We start from the raw sequence: 23963 nt of genomic DNA on the forward strand, positions 1-23963 counted from the left end.
GACGAAAGACGCCCAATTGCAAGCTGGAAATAATGATGCGGTTAAGTTGTCATGGTTCAGGAAATATTTGCGGTTATCAAATTGCAATTATGAGACTCAGCTGATTCATATACAAAATAATTTGCGTATGTTTTATAATTGTGTTAAAGTAGTGAGGAGGAGGAGGAGGAGGAGGAGGAGGAGGAGGAGGAGGAGGAGGAGGAGGAGGAGGAGGTGGTGCTGGTGGTGGTGGTCTTGTATTCGCAGAGAAAGTGTACTTATTATTTTCAACGCTCATCACGCGAGTGTGTGTGTGTGTGTGTGTGTGTGTGTGTGTGTGTGTGTGTGTGTGTGTGTGTGTGTGTGTGTGTGTGTGTGTGTGTGTGTGTGTTGAGGCCTTTAAAACACACCTGTGCAGACAATAACGAGATAAAAATAACACCTCAATTACTTATTCACGCCTTCAGGGACACACACACACACACACACACTCATTAACGCCAGGTATTTAATTAGTCACACTCAAAATAAAACTAATTTGTAAAGAAAACATTTGGATTTGCAAATCCGATGTGTCCTTCTCACAATAACAATTCTAACGTAAGAGGCAAAAAAGGCAATGATGATAAAATACTAATAACAACAGGTAGTAGTAGTAGTAGTAGTAGTAGTAGTAGTAGTAGTAGTAGTAGTAGTAGTAGTAGTAATGATATAAATAATTCAACACACATTATCTGTTTTTTAACTAATATCATCTACGCACGGTTTAAAAGAAATAAATCATTTAAAACTCACGGAAAATAAAAAGGAAAAGGAAAATACAAAAAGAAAACAAGAAAAACAAAACAAATCCAGATCTCAGTAATTTTTTGGCGCGTTTATTTATTTATTTTTTCCCCACAAGGACGATGGACACGAAATAAAAAATATGATCTACAAAACATTTTTAAGTTAGAAGTGAAGTTTAGCGTTGCACGAGTGACGAGGGGAGGAGAGCGAGGGGGCTGGTGATGAGGGAGAACGAAGGGAGGGGAAGAGAAGGGAGAGTGGAGGGAGGGAGGGGAAGCAAAGGAGAATTGGGATAGGAGAAAAAAAGCTGTGTGGGAGGATCGGAGTAGAAAGAGAGTGGAAAAAAGGGGAGAGTGGGAAGTAAAATGAGTGGGATGAGGGAAAAGTGTTGTGAGAGAGAATAACGGGAGGGGAGGAGAGAGGAGGGAATGAGAGGGGGAGAAAATGGCAAAAAGGGAGAGAGGAGAGAGAGGAGCGGAAGGAGGGAATGGAGAAAAAAGGAAAAGTGACAGTAAGGAAGAAAGGGGACGGGAGATGAATGAGGGAAAAAGGGAGAAGGTTACAATAATGAAGAAAAATTGAGGAGAGAGAGAGAGAGAGAGAGAGAGAGAGAGAGAGAGAGAGAGAGAGAGAGAGAGAGAGAGAGAGAGAGAGAGAGAGAGAGAGAGAGGAGAGTGTGAAGAGAAAGAGTTGCAGTAAGAAAACGAGGAATACAAAGAAAAACAAGAAAGCATCAGACCTTTTGGCCCTCACTAGACCATTTGTGACAAGGAAGGAGGAGAAGAAGGAAGGAGAGAAGGAGAGAAGGTAATGAGTAGTATATATATAAAAAAGAAGGCTAAATCATTACTACCTAAACTAATATAGAGAAAAAAAGAAAAACAAGGAAACTACTTTTACTCTCCCCTCCGGTAATCTCTCTCTCTCTCTCTCTCTCTCTCTCTCTCTCTCTCTCTCTCTCTCTCTCTCTCTCTCTCTCTCTCTCTCTCTCTCTCTCTCTCTCTCCTTCCTTCCTCTCCCTCCGTCACGTGCAAGCCACACCTCTTCAATTACCGTTTCAAAGGTCGCGATTCGGATGGGTGCGTAGGCGCGGAGGAGGAGGAGGAGGAGGAGGAGGAGGAGGAGGAGGAGGAGGAGGAGGAGTGTTAGTAGTGGTGGTGATGGTGAAAATGCAGGTGGATGATGATTGTGATGAAGGAGAAAGGAGGAGGAGGAGGAGGAGGAGGAGGAGGAGGAGGAGGAGGAGGAGGAGGAGGAGGAGGAGGAGGAGGAGGAGGGAATTGCAGATAGTGGAGGAATGTGGGAAAGAATGGATACAATAGGAAAATACGTAATAAACGGGACTGGAGAGAGAGAGAGAGAGAGAGAGAGAGAGAGAGAGAGAGAGAGAGAGAGAGAGAGAGAGAGAGAGAGAGAGAGAGAGAGAGAGAGAGAGAGAATTATAGCTTCATTATTATTGTGTTGTAAAGTTTTCTCTCCCTTCCTCCCTACTCTCTCTCTCTCTCTCTCTCTCTCTCTCTCTCTCTCTCTCTCTCTCTCTCTCTCTCTCTCTCTCTCTCTCTCTCTCCATCAACTAACAAGAATAACCACCCATAAGATATATTTTTTACTATTTTTTTACTGACTCTCCTTCTAAGGACAACAACCTTATAGTTTCTTATGGCAAATCAATAAAACAATTATCTTTATGTCACCTATACTTTTTATAAGACCCTAAAGTACTAATATGTGTGTGTGTGTGTGTGTGTGTGTGTGTGTGTGTGTGTGTGTGTGTGTGTGTGTGTGTGTGTGTGTGTGTGTACGCACGTCCAGGGTCGGTTGCGGTGCCCCACTAACGGCCTGGTCACGCTACATAACATACTATTGAACGGACGAGTGCGCGAGAGGCAAGGCGAGGCCGCGGCGGAGGGCTGGACTGGGCTGGACGCGGCAGGGAAAAAAAATAATAAATAAATAAATAAATAGTTTGTACGGAGCAGGAAGGAAAATTAAAGAAAACGGCGCGAGGGATCTGGAAGCGTGTGACGTTTAGGGCTGAGAAACAATGTACGTGAGGAAGGGATTACGTGCTTATGTAAGGTAGAGGTGGGGAAAAAAATGACGGAAAAGGTAGAGAGTTAACGTAGAGAGTGGACAGTAGGGTAGAAGTTAAGGGCAGACGTAGAAAGAGAAGGAAAGACGTAAGGAATGAAGGAAAAGTGAAGAAAAGAAAATTAAGAGGAGAGAATAAGGAGGGAGCGAGATGGAGAGATGGAGATGAATGAACGGGAAGAGAAGAATGCTGGAAAGATGGAAGAAGGTATAATAAATGAGGAAAGAGGTTGAAGAAGAGAAAGGAAGAAATGGGGAAAGAGAGAGAGGAATGGAAGGGAGAGGGGAGTACAAAGATGAGAAGAAACAAAGAGAAGAAAGAATGCATGAAAAAAATAAAGAAATAATTAATACAATAGAGAGAACAGAGAACGGAAATGAACACAAAACTATACTTAAAATGCAAATCACACACACACACACACACACACATAGCAATGGCGACCCTCTTGACCCCCACCAAAACGGGAGCCTCGTAGCCACGCCTTCATCTTCACCCTTCACCTTCCTTTCCACCCCAGCCCCCACCCCACCCCGCCCTCCATGCCCCACCCATCAAACTACAGCATCCGAAAGACACAACAATCGCGGGCCAACACACCACACAACATTCCTCCTGGTGTTACAGCCTAGCAGGTCTTAAATTCCACAGAAGCAGCAGCTGACGGAGACGGAGACGGAGGAGGAGGAGGAGGAGGAGGAGGAGGAGGAGGAGGAGGAGGGGCTGGTGGTGGTAGAAGAAAGATATTTTAAAAGACAAATGGTTTCATATTATGTCGAGTGTGTGTGTGTGTGTGTGTGTGTGTGTGTGTGTGTGTGTGTGTGTGTGTGTGTGTGTGTGTGTGTGTGTGTGTGTGTGTGTGTGTGTGTGTGCGCGCAGCATCTACACGGTCACACACGCGCACACGTACCTTGAAAACGCATGCACGTCAACAACACGTGCGGAACAACATATAGTACAAACACGCGTCACGTACACGACCGTTCCATCACACACACACACACACACACACACACACACACACACACACACACACACACACACACACACACACGCACGCAAAACTGCCTTCCCTTCCCTTTCCTTCTATTCTTCCTTTCTTTCATCTCTCACAATACACTTCGCTCTTCTTGCTCTTCCCTCTCTTCCTTCCTTCCAAATTATACACCTGGGGACACTCAAAGCAGCGTGTCAAGGTTACCTGCGTGTGTGTGTGTGTGTGTGTGTGTGTGTGTGTGTGTGTGTGTGTGTGTGTGTGTGTGTGTGTGTGTGTGTGTGTGTGTGTGTGTGTGTGTGTGTGTGTGTGTGTGTGTGTGTGTGTGTGTGTGTGTGTGCCAGGTGAGTATCCGCGCAAGTGAATACATTATGTCAAAATGAATAATGTCAAGGTGAATTTGGGCGTGAGTGTGTGAGTCAGTTTGTCTGTCTGTCTGTATGTATGTATGAATTTATCTGTGTCTGTCAGTTTGTACGTATCTCTCTCTCTCTCTCTCTCTCTCTCTCTCTCTCTCTCTCTCTCTCTCTCTCTCTCTCTCTCTCTCTCTCTCTCTCTCTGAATTCGTTATGCTTAATTTGCCTAAAGATTTAACTGAGTCATCATTAACAATCACTACGTCTAACTGTCCTGAAGTGACAATTAAAAGGCATTTATTACACACACACACACACACACACACACACACACACACACACACACACACACACACACACACACACACACACACACACACACACACACACACACCATCATCATCAGCACCACCACCGTGCCTCTGAAGGAATGTGTGACGTGATGGGGGAAGTGGGTGGACTGTGGGTGGGCGTGGGCGCGTCGTCACCCCGCCCGCAGCCTTGACAGTGCCAGAGGGAGGCCAGGGTGCGGGGCAAGACGATATGGAGGGCATGGGGGGAGAGCGTGAAGGAGGTGGTGGAGGAGGATGTAGGGCATGGAGGTGTAGGAAGAGGGACTGGGAGGGTGTAGGAGAGATTAGGATTGTGTAGGAGGAATTGGGAGGGTGTAGGAAAGGCTTGGGAGGGTGTAGAAGGGTTAAGAAGGGTGTAGAAGAGGATTGAAAGGATGTAGGACCGATTAGGAGTGTGTACGAATTTTGAGAGGGTGTAGGATGAGATTGGGGTGGGTGTAGAAGGGTCAAGGAGCGTGTAGGGGGGATTGGAAGGGTGTAAGAGGATCTAGGAGGGTGTGGAAGGACATGGTAAGGATACAGAAGGGTGCAGGAGGGCGTGGAAAGGGCGTGTAGTACTGAGCATTCGTTCCGTCTCGTCAGGTCCTCGGAGACACTCAGGGCGGAGGGATGAAGTGTAAAGACGAGGAAGGACTGAAGAGGGAAGAAAAAGGGAGAGTGGGTGAAATATCTGGACGTGAGGGGCAAGGCTGCATAAAGGGGCATACAGAGGTACAGCGATTGACGGCGGGGTGAAGGAGAGGGCGAAGAAGTGGGTGAAGGAGGAAAAGAAGGCGGAAACGAAGGAGGCAGCCATGGAAGACGCTAAGAAAGAAACCGAGGAGTAAATGAAGATAGAGACGAAGAAGAGGATGAGGGAGTAAGAGGAAAAGAAGATGAAAGAACGGTGGAGGGAAAATGAATGAATGAAAAGTACTCAATCTTGAGGGACGAAGGAAGAGAAGAAACGGAGAAGGAAGGAAGGAAGGAAGGGAGGGCGAAGTGACGGAATGGAGGAGGAAGAGGACGAAAGAACAGCGGAGAGAGAAAAGTGCGTGAATGGAGTCAGGGAACACAGAAAAGCATACAGTTTAATACCAAACCTTCAACACGGTCAGGAGGAAGCGGGGAAATGAAAATTAGAGTCAAACACGAAAAAAAGAGAGAGAGAAAAGAATCAACAGGGAATAGGAAGAAATGGGCAAGAAAACCAACGCACCTGATGAAAACTTGAGTCAAACACGGAAAGATTTCAGAAGAGTCAACAGGAAATAAGAGAGAAATGGACAGAAAACCCACGCGCTCCAGCAGACAATTCAAACACTTTAGAATTCGAACTGAGAGAGAGATGAAGGACGTTTTGGTGATGAATGTGATGCACCACTTGCTTATACAAAGGTAACGCCTCGCACCAGGTAATATAATACACACACATACACACACACAAACAAGCGGACTTCACGGGCGGAGATAACGAGGAGGGAAAAAGTGTTAATCTAAATAGGAAGAGGAAAAAGTTATTGGTGAGTGCTATTAACTGGAGGGGCAGGGGAAAAAAGTGCTAATCTGATGGGAGGGGGAGGCTGTTAATGGAAGGTATAATGGGAAATGTTTATTTTAATGGGGAAATATTTGCAGACACAAGAGTAGAGAGGAAAGTTAATAAGGAAAGAAAAAGTTACTTGTGAATGCAACAGCGGAGAAAATAACATTAATCTTAATGGAAAACAACAAGAAAAAGAGTTAATAGCAGATGACATAAGAAGAGTAAAAAGTGTTAATACGAATATTGAAAAGAAAAAAAACTATTTGTGAACAACGAAACGTGAAAAAAAAAGACATTAATATGAATGAGAAAAATGAAAAAGTCAATTCCGAACATTACAAGACAAAGAAATAAAGTGTTAATATGAATGAACTGAGAGAGAGAGAGAGAGGAAAAAAAAAACAGGTTATTATCGTAACATTTCACTGACGTAACCATCCATCCCTCCTTTCATCCACCCCTCTACCCATCCATCCACGCCTCTGACTCACTACAGGAAACGGATAAGCAGTGAGAAGGATACGGAAAGAAAAAAAGTCCACTAGAAACAAAAATCCACATTCCTCCACATACGCTATACATATATACTTTTTTTTTCTCTTGGGGGTAAGCTGGCAGTGAGTGAGTGAAGGAGGGGGAGGAGGGAGGGAGAGGATGGAAGGGGAGGGAATGTGAGACAGAAGGACAGACAGAGAGAGGGAGGGAGGGAGGGAAGGAGGGAGGGACACCAAAGCATATGTAGAAGGCCAGGCACAAAATGTCAGGACACACTAGAGATCAAAATAAACAAATGATATACGAACGTCCCGGCCAAACCTTCAATCGATCACACCAACTAAGGGACTCAAGGCCGCGATGTGGGATCAAAGAGGACAGTAAGAGGTTCCAACACCCTTCGAGAGATCACTAAAAGGTTCCAGCACCCTTTAAGACGAGAGAAAGAGGCTCCAACACCCTTCAAGAGGTTCCAACACCCTTTAAGAGGACAGTAAGAGGTTCCAACACTCAAGAGGACATTTAGAGATTCCAACACCCTTCAAGAAGATTCAGTTCCCCTCCACGGCTTGAAGCAAATTACACGGGTGGTGGGAATACAATAAGGGACAATACAGGGTTATTAAGAGTATCAGCAAGGCCGCGAAGGTTCCACGGACAGCTAGTTAACTACACAGACGTCAGGGGCAAGGCTTTTAGGGTTCAGGGGTCAAGTTGGGGGACTTAGAAGTGGACTTATGCAAGGTCGACGTAAGTGGGGAGATAATTTCGCGTCATTGTGTTTACCTGTGTGTGTGTGTGTGTGTGTGTGTGTGTGTGTGTGTGTGTGTGTGTGTGTGTGTGTGTGTGTGTGTGTGTGTGTGTGTGTGTGTGTGTGTGTGTGTGTGTGTGTGTGTGTGTTCCTATTTTTGGTCTGTCTGGGTTTTAACTCTCTCTCTCTCTCTCTCTCTCTCTCTCTCTCTCTCTCTCTCTCTCTCTCTCTCTCTCTCTCTCTCTCTCTCTCTCTCTCTCTCTCTCTAACCACGAACTAACACAACAGGGTCAAAGATAATGATCCGAAAACTTGCTATATATTGACAAGTAGGGGAGAGAGAGAGAGAGAGAGAGAGAGAGAGAGAGAGAGAGAGAGAGAGAGAGAGAGAGAGAGAGAGAGAGAGAGAGAGAGAGAGAGAGAGAGAGAGAGAGAGAGAGAGAGAGAGAGAGAGAGAGAGAGAGAGAGGGAGGCACATACACACACCTATTACAGGAACACAAAAAAACACAATGAATACACAAAAAATATTGAAGCCAAGACGACAGCTATGTAAGGTTTTCCGAGTTTCGTAAAGATTAAACTAAACTTGTCCTAAGAATCAATGACATAGACATTTCCTCAGTAACGCAACACACACACACACACACACACACACACACACACACACACACACACACACACACACACACACACACACACACACACACACACACACTGCATAGTAAAGATACGAACTAGTGGACAAGGAGATACATACATACATAAATACATTTCATACATACACAATCAAATACGTAGAAAGCCAGACACAGAGGACAATGGTATATAGATAAATAAATAGATAAATACATAAATGAATAAAATCGGCAAAGAAATCAAAGACATAACTTGACCACAACACAAAAATCAAGTAAGAAAAAACTGGTCAATATTTCTGAACGTCTTCCTTAATTAGAGATTCACCCTCAACTTGACCTTCCAGAAACAGGAATGGATGGACACCAGCTCACGCACGCACACACACACACACACACACACACACACACACACACACACACACACACACACACACACACACACACACTACTACCTTTAAGATCCTGTCAGTTCCTCATGCTTGGAGTACAGAATATCCTACAGCTGCATACTAATCCTGCAGCATAGCGAGGAGTCCTGCAAGGAGGAAAAGATACGAGAGGATCCTGACCCCTGCAGGTGGATGTGGCGGTCCTGTGGGATGGGTACTCCTTCGGGGGTATCCTACGGGGGTGTCTTGCGGGTATCCTGCATTATCCTGTTTGTCCTGGAATGCAGTGATGCCTGAGTGAGACGCGGAGGCAGGCTAGGCAGTGAAAGTGTCGGGAGGGCGGCGTGGATGGCAGGCTGAGCGTCAGTCAGTGCCGAGAGGGCGAGGTGTAGGGACGTGCTGCTCTTCGCTCCTTGAGTCACTCGGTCAGTCAGTCCAGACCCACGCGTCGCTTGCGGTCGCTCATCAACACAGGAGCCGCCTTGAGTTCACTGCCCTACTGACGGTGCAGGTTGGCCACACGCTCCTTCCTCCTGTTACTTGTTCCCTAAAGACACGAGTTTATATCCCCCGAGAATCTGAGCATCACTTTTCTCTCTTCCGGAAAACTGAGCGACATTTTGGCTCCCTCCAGAACGTCTTCGCAAGTCGGATCCCCCCAGCGGCTTCTTCTCCTTCGTCAGGCGGTTCTGCGTGGCCGTTAGTGCGGTACCGTTGCGAGGTCCTGAAGGAGGGGCTGCGGTGCCTCTGGGGCCAGGGATTTCACCAGTGTAGGCAGCAGCATAGGATGTTCTGATCGCCTGCAGCAGAAATGGCGAGACAGACAGTGTTAAACCACCACCTGCAGTGCCTCCTGCCGGTCCTGTTGTGCTTGGGTAAGTACTCTCCTCCCTGTCCGTGCCCTGCCTTGTCGTGTGTGTATATATGTGCTATATTAACAAAGCTAAGCCTCCCGATCCTTGCTTCACGACCAAATATTTGCTCGACATCAACTGCTCACTGACAGACCGACCTGCCTGCTAGTCTGCCTGCTTGCCGCTAACCTGCATGCTGCTGCTGCCCTGTGTAGGCTTGAGAGTGTGTGTGTGCGTGTAGGTGTGGGTTAAGAGCCGTGGTGTCGATGTCTTCTCTGTCCTGTCAAACAAGTCTCAGTGCTTTTTAGTGCTGCGCCAAGACTACAAGCATTATAGGCAATAAAAACGACAAGCCCCTTCAGCAGTGGGCCAGTACACCCTGTGGCTCACCCTGGCCTCTCAATTACACCCTGGGACTCTCTATTACATTCTGGGTTCTCAATTACACACACACACGAAAAAAATGGTGCAGTACATTTATTTTTGTGAAGACCAACACCATTTTGGGATGGGAAGAGGAGCATGTATTTTTTTATTATTATTATTTATTTTTTTTTTTTACTGGTCTGGTCTCGCCTTTAATGTCCACGGGGAATTTTTTTTTTTTTTTTTTTTTTGTTCCCTCGGCCAGAAAGGCATTATGGTCAGCTTGATATCGAAGCCAACATTGGAGGAAGAGGTGATGATGGTGAAGTTTCATTCTTATATTGAAGGTGTCTTCCCGCCAGCACCTCGCAAAGACGTGGATCTTAAGATGAACTGAACACGCATCATTAAGAAAAAAAAAAAAACATTGATAATAACGTAGCCAACTAATAAAAAGAAAATAAATAAATAAAAAATATGCAGTTTAAGGATAGAGCAAAACAACATAAACTGGCAAACTTGGTAAAAAAAATAATAATAATAATAACAATAATGTAAAGCCATACACTTCAACTCTGAACCGGAAGAACGAACACACACACACACACACACACACACACACGTAATATTTTCAACGATAATAAGACAGAGACAGTCGAAGGAGGAAGAGGAAGAGGGGACTGGAGGGAAAAACACGTAGCAATATGTTTTGAGGAGGGTGGAGCAGTGTAGCATGCATGGCGGGGATGATGGGTGGGGTGATGGGGTGGGGGTGATGGGGCAGTGATGGGGTGTGTTGCGGATAACAGCTGGCGTGGACTACCGCAGACCACAGGCACCACTGACCTGGTTATACTGCAGGGTGACTGGCCCTCCTAAGTCTTCACATACAGAACTACACATTATATACACCCACACACACTTCCTATAGGCTTACACACTCAATACACCCATACAACCTTCCCTACACTCCCTCACACTCTATCTACAAGCATACACCTTCAATACAGCCCTAAATTCTCCCTTACAACCTTCCCCATACACTCCCACGCACCCAAGCCCTCCCATTACAAACTTACATCATACGTGCTCTCCCACACACCCACTGCAGCTTCCGATAAACACACTCACTCAAACGGTATTTAACTCCCTCTAAACACTCGACCTATACATCTACACTCAATACACACTCAGAAACGTTATCTAATATATTAATACCCTTCACACATACACAAACACACACACACTTTTACACCCTCCTAATCTCAAGTAAACACATTTAAAATCCCTCCCATACACACAAATATACTTACTCTACACTCTTCCACCCAGAAACTCCAATAAATTCACACAGCCTAACACATACGCACACTTTTTCACTCTCCTGAATCCCCAAGTAAACATTCCTACGATCTCTCCTACGCTACTTCCTTTACATTCTCCCACGCAACCTCTTTTACACTCCCACCGCAGTCTCCTTCACACATATCAGACTCTTTCCTCACAATAACGCATCTTTGCCTAGAGGTGAAGATGTCGAGACGCGCAGCTGTGTTGTAAGAGCTCGTGTTTTTAGACAAATACCAGAGGAGACCCAGAGACGACTCACGCAACATCTGCACACAAGACAAGACGAGTTTCACAGTGCTGACCAGTTGACTCGTGTCGTAATGGGGTAATTGAGCGATTCGTGAAGCGTGGAACGAACAGCTGCGGAGAGTGGAGAGAGGGGTGATGTGATGAATGTAGCATGAGGCGACACATTGATGGAAGTTTACGGAATGAAGGAAAAGTGTGTCAGTTTAAATGTGAGTGTAAGATTTATAGAAATACGGAGGTTTAAGAATGTTTCCATATCTCAACAAAATCCCAGAATTAAATACAAAATTAGTGCAAAAATAGTAAAGAAGAAAAGAAAATTAAGTTAATAAGAAAGAAAAAAGTTAAAAGAAAGCTAGTAAGAAAGAAATGAAAGAAAAATTAACAAGAAAGATAAGACAATTAATATGAAAGCTTAGTTAATCTCTAGAAAAAAGAAAAAAATATATATATAAAAAAATTATCAAAATCTTACCTAAATACTTCTAATACTTTTCTTGTTAACCACTTTCCTTAAACACGGTAAATATTCATGCCCATTTTCTCTCAATATTTATTTTCCGACCACAGCAAATCTTTCCGCTTTCGTCATATATATAATAGTGAAGATTTATGTGTTCGTGCTCACCTGTGCGGTCTGTTTACCTGTTCACCTGTTTACGTTTGGTGGATGGTCTAATAGTGTTTGTCTGCATAGATATAACGGTGAATGTGTAATTTTGTTTGTTTGTCTACTTGTCTGTCTGATCTCTCTCTCTCTCTCTCTCTCTCTCTCTCTCTCTCTCTCTCTCTCTCTCTCTCTCTCTCTCTCAACCTTTTCTAGTAATTATCTCTTCTCCTGATATTATTTTCTTTTACTTTCTGTCTGTCTGTCTGTCTGTCTGTCTGCCTATCTATGTGTCTAACTTTTATCTATGTACAATCATCTCTGTCTGCCTGTGTCTGCCTGTTTATCTGTCTGTATGTCTGTCTGTTTGTTTGTCTATGTCTTTAACTACTCCTGCACACCTGTCTATCTGTTTGTTCATCTGCCTGTCAGTCTGTATGTCTTTTTTTTCTGTTTGTCTGTCTGTCTGTGTGTCTGTGTGTCTGTCCGTCCGTCAGTCACGGTAGCGCATCACTGAGGCACATAAAAGCGATAACATAATAGCAATAACCATAAATCTTAATTGTCAGCGCCACTGAGTATAACGTCACAGGCCACCGCGCACATACACACACACGCACACACACACACACGGCACATCTCCCCCGGGAAAAAAAGAAAAAGAAAAAAGCATTAACCTCTCACCCATTTTCTTTCTCGTTACTGTTCATTACGTTTTCTTTAAGAGCAAATCAATCTCCTTCACTTCCCGACCGAATTAATGAGACACTTTTTTACGTTTCATTCCATTTTCTTTACGCGCAGAAAACGACTAACGGGTTTTCTCACCAAGACAATTGTTTACGAAGTTTTAACGCCTCAAATCTATTACGTAAATCTAAGCCTAATGAATCCACCAGCGTAGATAATTAAATAACGGTGAAAGGGAGCTCTCTCTCTCTCTCTCTCTCTCTCTCTCTCTCTCTCTCTCTCTCTCTCTCTCTCTGACACAAGAATACGTAATACGGTTCGCTGGTCCCTTACTTGCGTGTGAGAGAGAGAGAGAGAGAGAGAGAGAGAGAGAGAGAGAGAGAGAGAGAGAGAGAGAGAGAGAGAGAGAGAGAGAGAGAGAGAGAGAGAGAGAGAGAGAGAGAGAGAGAGAAACCCAATCATAATGAAGAGAAGAAAAATAAAGAAAAATGAGAGAATAAAACAAACAAAAGTAAAGAATTCAACTCGCAAGGGTTCAGAGAGAGAGAGAGAGAGAGAGAGAGAGAGAGAGAGAGAGAGAGAGAGAGAGAGAGAGAGAGAGACTGGTGACCGTGACGGGTGGTGACTATAGCACACAGTGTGGTCACCGCGTCATCACTATCATCATTACTGACACCATCAAAAGACAAACCTCACTTTCTTAGCAACCCACTGAAGGCTGAAATTTCTCCCCCATTAGTGAAGTATGTCTGGTCTTTGTTGCTGTTGTTGTTGTTGTTGTTGTTGTAGGTGATAGTAACAAATGGTGACTTCAGTTGATAAAATGGAAGAATAAGCATGGTGAGGAAGAATGTGAAAGCTAAAGAGAGAGAAAGGAGAAACGAAAATAAAGAGCAAGAGATAGAAAAACACACAGAGACAGATACAAACGCAAAGACAAACAGACAAAGACGTATAGAGACACACACACACACACACACACGCACATACCAGAGACACGAACAAAGAAATACAAAACAAAGAATGAGAGAGAGAAATAAATAAAAGAGAAACAGGCAGGAAAAAAAAACTAAACCGATATGAAAGTTAAGAAAGCTGCCAACAAGGATAGAGAGAAAGAGAGAGAGAAAAAAAAAGAGGGAGGGACGAAGGGAGGGAAGGAATACCAAGGAGTGTAGGTCGCCTGAAAACTTTCTCTCACTCTCATTCTCTACATCTCTCTCTATATCGGATCATACAAACAAGATTCTCTCTCTCTCTCTCTCTCTCTCTCTCTCTCTCTCTCTCTCTCTCTCTCTCTCTCTCTCTCTCTCTCTCTCTCTCTCTCTCTCTCTCCATCGCGTGCGGGTTAGCGGTGTAAAGGAAAGGAGGAGAGAGAGAAAGAAAAGGAAAGCGTGGGAGATTTCAATGCGTTAGTAAGAACGTATCTTTGTATCTTGTTCTCATGTCTGTCCATCGACCCATTCTCTCTCTCTCTCTCTCTCTCTCTCTCTCTCTCTCTCTCTCTCTCTCTCTCTCTCTCTCTCTCTCTCTCTCTCTCTGACACTAGGATTGGCTATATGAATGAAACAAAGGACGAGGAGGAGAAAGAGGAAGACGAACAATTATGGCAGTAGTAGTAGTAGTAGTAGTAGTAGTAGTAGTGACAGTGGTATAGTAGTAGTTGTAGTAGTAGAAATAATAATAATAATAATAATAATAATAATAATAATAATAATAATAATAATAATAACACTTAGCACAACCTTTCTCTCCAGAAGAAGCACATGTGGTCTGCTTTCCACCTGGCGGGCATATCTTTGTGGGCCTGACTTTCACACACACACACACACACACACACACACACACACACACACACACACACACGTCGAACTTGACATGATCATCTCACACAGATACACACCCATAAATTCCCTCTCTCTCCTCTCTCTCTCTCTCTCTCTCTCTCTCTCTTCTCTCTCTCTCTCTCCTCTCTCTCTCTCTCTCTCTCTCTCTCTTACCACTACCACACCCTCATCAACACCAACACCATCATCACAACAACACTAACAAAAAATCGCCACTTTGCAAGCCGGACTTAGCCACCACCACCACCACCACCACCACCACCACCACCACCAACGAGGCGCAAATATCACAGTGCAAGAAGAACACCACACGCATACATAATACAAACTCGGGATGACCTTCGTAACCCACCCAGCATTCGAGTCCAAATTAACGAAGTGGGAAGCTCTCTGGCACACAACTGACCATAGCACAAACCGGATTTAAAGAGCCCTTCCTCGTGCTGCGCTGGAACGGCCCAGGCTTAGCACAGGTTCGGGTTAGGTAACAGTGTCAATATGGGGTTGCTTTTGTTACTTCCTCCTTGCTCTTATAAGGAATGTTCTGCTTTATTGTTGTTTTCTCGTCACTTGGAGGCAGAGACGCGGTATGAATGGCTCAATATGCTTGGGATGGAATGAGAGGGTGAGGAAAGGAGAGAGAGAGAGAGAAAGAGAGAAATAGGGTCAAGGAAGGTGAATTAATGAGAGGAAAGGAAAACAAAGTCGTGAAGGAATGAGGAAAAGTAAGATATGGAAGTAATGAAGGAAAAGAAAATGAAAGGAAGAGTAAGAAAAGAAAGAGGAAGGAAAGGGAAAGGGAGGAAGGGAAGAAAGGGAAGGAAAAGAAGAAATAAGAAGGAAATAAAGTGAAAACAAAGCTCTTCCAGTTTCCAAGCAAGAGATGCTGGTGGGTATGGATGAGATGGAGGAGGGAGGGGAGGGAGAGGGCGAGGGGAAGGGGAGGGGAGGGCAGGCGAGGGAGGGAGAGGGGTGGGGAGTGGTGGGGAGAGGAGGGGAGGGATATAATGAAGGGGGCGTGGGTTGGAGGGAGGGGCTTCAAGGGTCGATGGCTCGCTAAGTAATGCCCCTCCCCCCTTCCCCTATCCTACCTGTCTTTCCTTACCCCACTCCTCCTCCTCCTCCTCCTCCTCCTCCTCCTCCTCCTCCTCCTCCTCCTCCTCCACCCCCTCCTAAAAGTGACCCAGGACCCGTTAGCTGAGGTGCACCCTCCTCCATACTCTCTCTCTCTCTCTCTCTCTCTCTCTCTCTCTCTCTCTCTCTCTCTCTCTCTCTCTCTCTCTCTCTTAATCCTTGCTCGTTGATTTCTTTACTTCTGTTAATCTTATCTTATCCCTTTTCTTTATTTATGTTCTTTCCATTGCATTAAGCCTGGTTCTCTGTCTATCTATACATTTTTTGTAGCCATCTGTCTGTCTGTCTGTTTGCCTGTCTCTCTAAGAAACAATACGATCTCAATCTTCACACAAACTCTAACACATAATTCCTCCTTTCTAACAATGAATCAGCATTTTAAGCCAAACGAAGCCAAGAACCCAAACACTTTCCTTTAAGGTGACTGAAACATTCCTTGCCAACCCTGACGAGAGAGAAACACTCCTCACTTATCCCAACGTCAAGCAAACATTTTACGAGGACAGGTATAACTTGATCAACATCTCAACAATAGGGGGCGCCGTATCGGACAGGTAGATGCAGACAGGTAGAAAAGGGCAAGTAATTTAAGAACACAGGTGAGTTTGGGTACGAGGGCCACTGGGAATAGATAAGTACGTGTTTAAAAGTAACTTGCGGACAGGTAGGAGACAATTAGACGAAGCCAGGTAAATTCAAGTGTACAGGTGAGTTTTTGAGTGGAAGGGCTGCTGGGGATAAGCAAGTATTCAAAGTAGCTCAGGTGTAGGTGGGAGCAGGTAGATACTAGTATGAGTTAGCGGCTAGTCAAGGTGATCTAATGGACCCCAGGTATAAAGAATGCAGGTAAGGTAAGGTGCAAAGGCAAGGTAACGTGGGATCAGGTGTCTATAGGTGATCTGAAGTCTTTAACAGGTCAGAAGTTAATCTAAGCTTAATTTCTAGCCAAGGTTTTTTTTTTTTGTAAGTAAATACGTAATGTGAAAGATGTGTGCTAGGTATCAGTGGTCATATAGCATTATTGTATATGAAGTGGATTGGAAGTTATAAAGAGAAAGAGGTGGAGTATCACAGGGGAGAGAGAAGGCGTGTGTTCTAGCGTTTCCTGGCCAAGCTGCGTCGTCTGTTTCGTTTCTCCGTTCTTAAGAAACAAGACGATACTTTCCCACACTCTCCTCACCACTAGTTCATTTTTAGACTAAGGTGCGTCTCTTTGGTAGCTCAAGTGATCCGAGTATTTCCTGTACACGCTGCTCCGTTTTCTTTCCACCCCGTAAGAAGCAAGACAATACCTTTCCACATTCTTACCATTACCTGCCATCGCCGCTACTGCTTTTTTGTCGCCTTTAGAAGGACACGCAGAATCTTATAATGGGAAGATCTGGACGTAAGATAGCGGGAAGACCAAAAAATATTGAAAGAAGCGAAAAATATTCACTTCAGTTACAGCGGAAGGAACGAAAGATATTGAACGCAACGAAAAATAGAAAAATATTAACTTCTGTCTGTTCGACTCTTGACCAGCAGGGGCACAGGAAACGCAGGTAACAGTGCAGGTGTTTATTCACAGAAGGTGTGAACAGAAGGCTGGAGGTAGGTGATCTCCCGGCGCCAGGCCGCGCACTTCAACTCAACACTTATGACTGAAGCCTAGCTCGTTCACTCATACACGTCTCGCTCATTCACTCGTTCACACAACTAGCTAACAACCGCACACCTCCCCCGAGACATAAGGAAGATTCCTTATCTTTGTTATGGCTACCGTAACACATGAAACAAAGTTACAATGATTGAAGTACAGAAAACACGGTACATATACACAAAACAAACACAGCGTACAATGAACACGTACGACTAATCGTAGGTGCTACGGTGCCACCGCACCTGCAGTCGTCTCGGCTCCCTACGCTGTCGGCTGCTTCGACGCTCTGGTTGCTCTCGGCCACGGTGTACCCCGTTACCCTGATGCTCCGGGCTGCCGGGATGGTGGTGTTCCTCGTGACCCTGATGCTGAAGCGCTGCACCGCCATGAGCGGTGTGCTGCTCGACAGGAAGGGGAGCAAGAGGTCTATGTGGGCGTAGGTGTCTTCTATTACGCCACATCACGCGACCGCTGCCCATCTTGATGAGGTAGTCTCTCCTTCGCCCAACAGCCACGATGACACCCAGGCGATCCCAGAGGCCTGTCGTGTGATCTTGAACGTCGACGTGGCCACCGAGGTGCAGGAGAGGAAGAGTACGGGCGGACGCGTCGTGGCGAAGTTTCGCTTTCTTCCTCAGTCGCTCTGCCTTGGCGTCGCACTCATCAGCAGCGCGCTGCCACTGCTGAGCGTATGAGCGATGATGAGCCGGGACACAGGACCTCATAGGATGACCGAAGAGGACTTGTGCTGGTGATCGCCCTTCCGCCCTCGGAGTGTTGCGCAGTTCCAGCAACCCGCGAGCGAACGCATCCTCGTCCAGGTGTCCCTGCTGTGTGGTCGTGAGGATCAGCTTCTTCACGGACTTGACCGCTGCCTCGGCGTGACCATTGGAGCGTGGATAATGAGGTGAAGATACACGATGCTCCACCCCCCATCGAGCCAGGAAGCGCCGTACCGATGAAGAAGTGAACTGCGGTCCACCGTCAGTCCTCAGGAGAACAGGCACGCCCGTGTCGGCGAACACACCCCGAAGGACACGAACGAGCTGATCAGCCGATGCTGGACGTGAGCATGCAGACACGTGAGGCCACCCAGACAAGCGATCTACATACACGAGGTATGTACGGCCTGCTGCGTGGAAGTAGTCTGCAGAAACTGACTCAAACACCCTGCTGGGTGTGTCCGTGTCCTGCCAGAGAGGTTCGTTGGCTTGGCTTGGTAGGAGTGGACGGCATAGTGAGCATCCAGAAACGACGTTCTCAACGTCTCTGTCCATACCAGGCCAGTACACCGTTTGTCGGGCCCGTCGCTTGGTGCGCTCCATCCCCTGATGACTGTCATGGAGTCGCTCTAGTGTTTCTCGGCGGAGGCTGTGAGGAATAAGAAGCCTCGGCCCGTAAACCACCAGGTCGTCGTCTACGGCCAGCAGACTGCGCACCGGCCAGTACGTACGCAAGCGGTGATCGAGGTCGTGGCAATGATCAGGGAAGCCCTCGATGATGACGTTCTTGAGCAAGCAGTACTCCCGTCTCTTGCTGCTGCGGCACGTACCATTTCCACAGTCTGATCCTGGAGTGGTGCTAAGCGGACGCCGTCCTCATTGGTGGCAGATAACGCTGAGATGACCGCTGAGTGGAGAGGGTCGAGGTCACCAGAAGTAGCAGCATCCTCTTCCTCCACTGGGTCCTGTACTGGAGCACGTGAGAGGGCGTTCACTTCTGTGGGCGTAGATAGAGGTGGCTGCGAGGCGGTCGGGTACTTGATGGAGCTGTTGCCGGTGTGCTGTTCTTCCCTGCGTAGCGGTCGGATTTGAGCCGGAAAATCTTCGGGGAGGATTCCGAGAGCGATGGAATCGTACCAGCTAAGCAGCGCCCCCTTCACCTCCTTCACCACGCTCACAACAGTCTCAGCTTCCCTGTCGCCCAGTTGCAAGTGCGACGAGAAAGTTCCTACACAGGTGAGGGGGTGATTACCGGCAGCATAAAGTCCATCACCATCAGCGGGCGCCAAGCTGGAGGGCGGGATTCCAAGGAGTGTTGCCGTGTCGAGGCCAATAACGGTCGTTTCGGCCCCAGAGTCAGGAGTCCACGTAATCTTGTCTCTTCCAGCGGGATGTGTGGCGGTAATGAGCACCTGGGGCGCAGGTCGTGCCGTCACCGTCTTTGTGTATACGCCTGATAAGAGCTGGTATACACTGGCACTGGCTCCCGCCTCGGGCCTGCACCGCGATGAGGAGAGACAGTTGAGGAACTCCTCGAAGCTCCTCGTCGTTTCCTCACTGTCTGCTGACATACACTCGCAAAATGCCCTCTTTTCCCGCAGTTACGACACACTTTATCTATTGCCTGGCATCCCCTTTTGTCACTGCGACAATCTTTGCCACAACGATAACAGCCCGTGGGGCTTGAGCCCCCGAAACTGCCCTTCCTGTAGTTCGAGACAGCGTTCACACCATGGCTCGAAGAGTGAGAGCCGCCCCTTAGTACTGCACTACACTGGTTAGCGCTCTCTGATGCTCTGCAAATATCTATGGCGTTTTCAAGGGTGAGTTTCTTGTTTTCCAGCATGCGTTTCAGAGCCACTTCGTCTCGTGTCCCAACGACAATTCTGTCACGCAGCTGATGGTTTATGCACTGGTCGCAAAAGTCACAGAAATTGGCGATTTCCTTAACAGCACATAAAAAGTCGTCAAAACCTTCTTGCGTTTCTTGCACGCGGGAGTAGAAGTCTCTTCTATCCATGATGATGTTGCGCTGGCTTCGCAGGTACTCACACATTGCATCGAGGATGGTTCTTAACTCCGCGTCTCTCGGTAAGCTTATCCCGTAGCGAAGTGTACGGGTCCACTCGTCGTCTAGGACAGCAGCGAGTGCCGCCCTCTGCTCAGCCAGGGAGAGACAGTCTATCCTGGCGAGGGTTACGTATCCTTCAAACTTATGGCGCCACGTGTCGAACTCACGTAAAGATGCTGACGCCGTTAAGTGAGGAATGATGGTGGCGGACGTCGGGAACCTCGCGCCCTGGGTAGACGTGCTGCGGGCTGTGGTTTCGCCTTCATTGCTCGCCGTGGTGCGACTGGGAGCTTGTGTCCCCACTCTCTCCAGCAGCTGGGTTAAACGCTCCTCGCGAGCCTGACTCTGCTCCGACTGTCGCGCTAGCAGAGCCTGACTCTGCTCCGACTGTCGCGCTAGCAGGGCAGCCAGCGCCTCCAACTGCTTCTCCATTCTGCGCCGTACCCACTGCAGCCTTGTCCTGATCCTACTCACTGCGCCATGTTCGACTCTTGACCAGCAGGGGCACAGGAAACGCAGGTAACAGTGCAGGTGTTTATTCACAGAAGGTGTGAACAGAAGGCTGGAGGTAGGTGATCTCCCGGCGCCAGGCCGCGCACTTCAACTCAACACTTATGACTGAAGCCTAGCTCGTTCACTCATACACGTCTCGCTCATTCACTCGTTCACACAACTAGCTAACAACCGCACACTGTCCTCTGAAACTAAAAACTAAAATGAATGGCATGATTTTGATTTATCGCGGGTAAAAAAACGATAAATATAGAAAATGGTAACGAGAGAAACCTCCTTTTTGTCCTCCGAAATATATATGGCACTAGAACAAATGGGAAGGTTTGACATAGAATTGGGAGAAACAAAACATATTTATATAGAAGACGAAACGGTATTCCCTTTTGTCTTCACGAAATGTATACAACAAAAAAGAAAAAAACTAAAAACTGATCGACTTATCTATTGTCTCTCGGAAGCAGCGTTGCCAGTCACCCCGCCGCCCCCGCGTCAGTGTTACCAGCTGCAACGAGCGGCGCGGGACCTTCATACCCACACGTCTTTGCCACGTCGGGAAAAACCCTTCTCGACAACTGGCAACACTGTTTTTGTCCTCGCCTAAGCATTGTGTGGCGAGGCGAGGCGGGCGCGGAGGGCAGGCAGGGCACGGACTCACTAGCTTATAATACATCAAGTTGTGTTGTCAGCCGCAAGAACAATATGTATGGCGTGTACGTGTATGTGTGTACGGATATGTGCACATGGTGGTGGTGGTGATGGTCGTGGTGGTGGTGGTGGTGGTGACGTAAATGCACCCCACACAAAACAGTTACATTCATACATACATGCATAAAGTCTTATTATTTTTATCACAACTGTTCCTGTCAAAAGTGAGGAAAGTGATGCCATGAAAATATTGAGCGTTACTTTAATACAAGGAAAGTGGACAGGTAGTAGTAGTAGTAGTAGTAGTAGTAGTAGTAGTAGTAGTAGTAGTAGTAGTAGTAGTAGTAGTAGTAGTAGTAGTAACAGAAAAAAAAATACCCAGCTTCACACCACAACAAAGGACAAACTAAAATAAAAAAAAAAGCAAAAAAAAAAAGACCATTCAAAACAACAAATCAGAAACGAAAACATGAAATTCACACGCAGCTCGACAAGAACCTGGAGTGGGTGAGTCATTGATAATTAGTCCTGAAATAACACACCTATCTTGCTTGCCCCTCGACGAATATTTCACAAGACGAGCACGTATTAGCATGACTGGCGTGAGGCAAGTCCCGACACTGCCGACACTGGCCTTAACGCCACTCACCTACCACCTGCCTGCCTGCCTGCCTGCTTGGGAAGGAAGGAAGGCAGGCAGGCAGGGAGGCAGGTAGGCAGGCAGGAGGCAAGGTGGATATGGTGTTAGAGAAATGATGGAGATACCGGTAGAATGTGTGAAGGCCAGGCCAGGATAGGGTGATACTGGTGATGCTGGTGATGGTGGTGACAGGTGATGGTGGTGGTGGTGGTGGTGTGGTATGGTGATGATGATGGTGGCTGTATTGTGTGATGATGATGATGATGATTCTGTCTAGTTTGTATGAAAAAATGGGATTCCTAAAGCTTAATCAATGGATAAGTTTGTGATGAATGAAGAATAAATGTTGTAATGATGAATGGAGAAAGGGAGTCATTTGAGAAAGTGCTCTACGTGGTACTGCATACATCCAACTGTTTGAAATGCTAATGTTGTACTGCTAATGTGCGGGGAGGACTGGTACCCTTAACCACACACACACACACACACACACGGCGAACTAGTGAGTATGTACGCGTGTGTGAGCGCATGTGTGTGTACCCGACCAGAACAGAAGAAAGTTGAAACATAACAGAGAAGGAAAAAGAGAAAATGAATCGGTACTGCTCCATTACTTCAAGAGGTTATGGCCCCTCATCCCCCTCACTCCTCCACCCCTCCCCCTTCACCTGCTCCACCTTCCCCCCTTCACCTGCCCGAAGGCGCACCTGTAATCACGTCCCTGCAAGCTCCCGGAAGCCAGAGCAAAACATGGACTCGCGTAATCAAAATGAACCATTAGAACCTTCTTTGTTTAGTTAATTCCCACCGAGAGCGAGAGCGAGAGAGAGAGAGAGAGAGAGAGAGAGAGAGAGAGAGAGAGAGTCATATATAGTTGTCATCCCCATATCCTCTTAGTTGGGAGCCAAGTAATGACCGGGGCAGCGGAAGTGTTAACACGAAGTCCTTAAGTAGAAATGATTTCCTGGGCATTACGTTTCACTGTGGTTAGCTTATTAGTGAAAGGCGCAATAAGGAAGGGAAAAGGAAGAGAGGAAGACTTAAGTGAGTGAAGGAATGATAGAGTGACGTTAGATAAAGTTAGGTTATTGGTGAACGGCACAACACGGAAGGGAAAGGAAGAGAGGAAGACTGAATGATACACTAGCAAGCGAAATTGAGTGCGTGCGTGCGTGCGTGAGTGGTTTGACTGTGGTTAGGTTAGGTTAAATTTGCTTACGTTAGATTAGGTTTAGTTAGCTTAGGTCAGGTTAGGTTAGGTAATGTTAGGTCAAGTTAGGTTTGTTGGTGAAAGGAGACACAAGGAAGGAAAGGAAGGGGGGAAAGGATAATTTAGGTGAATGAGGAGTGGCAAGGAAAAGAGAGTGAGACAGTGCGTGAGTGAGTGAGTGAGTGAGTGTGAGTGAGTGCGTGCGTGAGTGAGTGCGTGATATGAAAGGGAAGAAGAAAGTGATGAAGTAGTGAGAGGTGAATGGCTGGCTAGCAAGGAAGTGATGGAATTGAGGAAGAGAAGGAAGAGGGAAGTGAAGGAGCGAGTGTAAGGAAAAGGTGGATGTGGTTAAGTTGCATTACTCTACTAGCGGCCCGAACAATCATCCTCTCTCTCTCTCTCTCTCTCTCTCTCTCTCTCTCTCTCTCTCTCTCTCTCTCTAACCACGAAACACTATTTGAATTAGTGTGAAATGCGAGTGTTATGTTACGTTATATTGGTAGTGGTGGTGCTGGTGGTAGTAGTAGTAGTAGTAGTAGTAGTAGTAGTAGTAGTAGTAGTAGTAGTAGTAGTAGTAGTAGTAGTAGTAGTAGTAGTAGTAGTAGTAGTATAGGAACGGAAAAGAAAAAAAGGATAAGGAAAAATAAAGATAAATACAAAAAAGAAAAGCGAGGACGAAGAAAAGAGAAGGAAGCAAAAAGAAAGAAGGAAAAAAAAAACACACGAAGGAAAATGGGAATATATATACAAGATAAATTTAAGGAAGGAAAATGGGAATATATATACAAGATAAATTTAAGGAAGGAAAATGGGAATATATATACAAGATAAATTTAAGGATTTCAACAACGCTACACTTTCTATGCCTGGTATATTTTCCTGACAAAAAGAGACAACACACACACACACACACATACACACACACAACGTAAAATATACATTCACTCGTATATTCAGACAGGCTGCTCCTCCCAATGTATAAAAAAAGAGAAAATAAGACAAGAGAAGAATTTACGAAACCTTGAATCCTCTGAACTGTTCCCGTTTTGGTGAAATTTG

At 46.2% G+C, this 23963-nt stretch overlaps 2 protein-coding genes across 7 annotated transcripts in view; one reads left to right on the forward strand and one right to left on the reverse strand.

The window, feature by feature from the left end:
- The window catches only part of LOC135089760 (uncharacterized), a 46378-nt gene that overhangs the window by 14945 nt on the left and 7470 nt on the right, over positions 1 to 23963 (reverse strand). For all 5 annotated transcript variants that reach the window (XR_010261628.1, XM_063985766.1, XM_063985764.1 and 2 more), the window contains exon 2: positions 1 to 23. This exon is cut by the window's left edge and continues 110 nt beyond it. The gene's annotated coding sequence lies outside the window, so the exon portion shown is untranslated. The remainder of the gene's footprint in view (positions 24 to 23963) is intronic.
- The window catches only part of LOC135089759 (mucin-2-like), a 49250-nt gene continuing 33845 nt past the window's right edge, over positions 8559 to 23963 (forward strand). Inside the window, exons 1-2 of one of the 2 annotated variants that reach the window (XM_063985761.1) lie at positions 8559 to 8875; positions 8999 to 9239. In XM_063985761.1, the coding sequence (XP_063841831.1) occupies positions 9176 to 9239 (64 nt within the window). In that variant the 5' untranslated portion in view covers positions 8559 to 8875; positions 8999 to 9175. The remainder of the gene's footprint in view (positions 8876 to 8998; positions 9240 to 23963) is intronic. The other variant, XM_063985762.1, reaches the window with a different exon arrangement.

This window comes from Scylla paramamosain, chromosome 33 (assembly GCF_035594125.1).
Source record: "Scylla paramamosain isolate STU-SP2022 chromosome 33, ASM3559412v1, whole genome shotgun sequence".
Classification (NCBI taxonomy): Eukaryota; Metazoa; Arthropoda; class Malacostraca; order Decapoda; family Portunidae; genus Scylla; species Scylla paramamosain.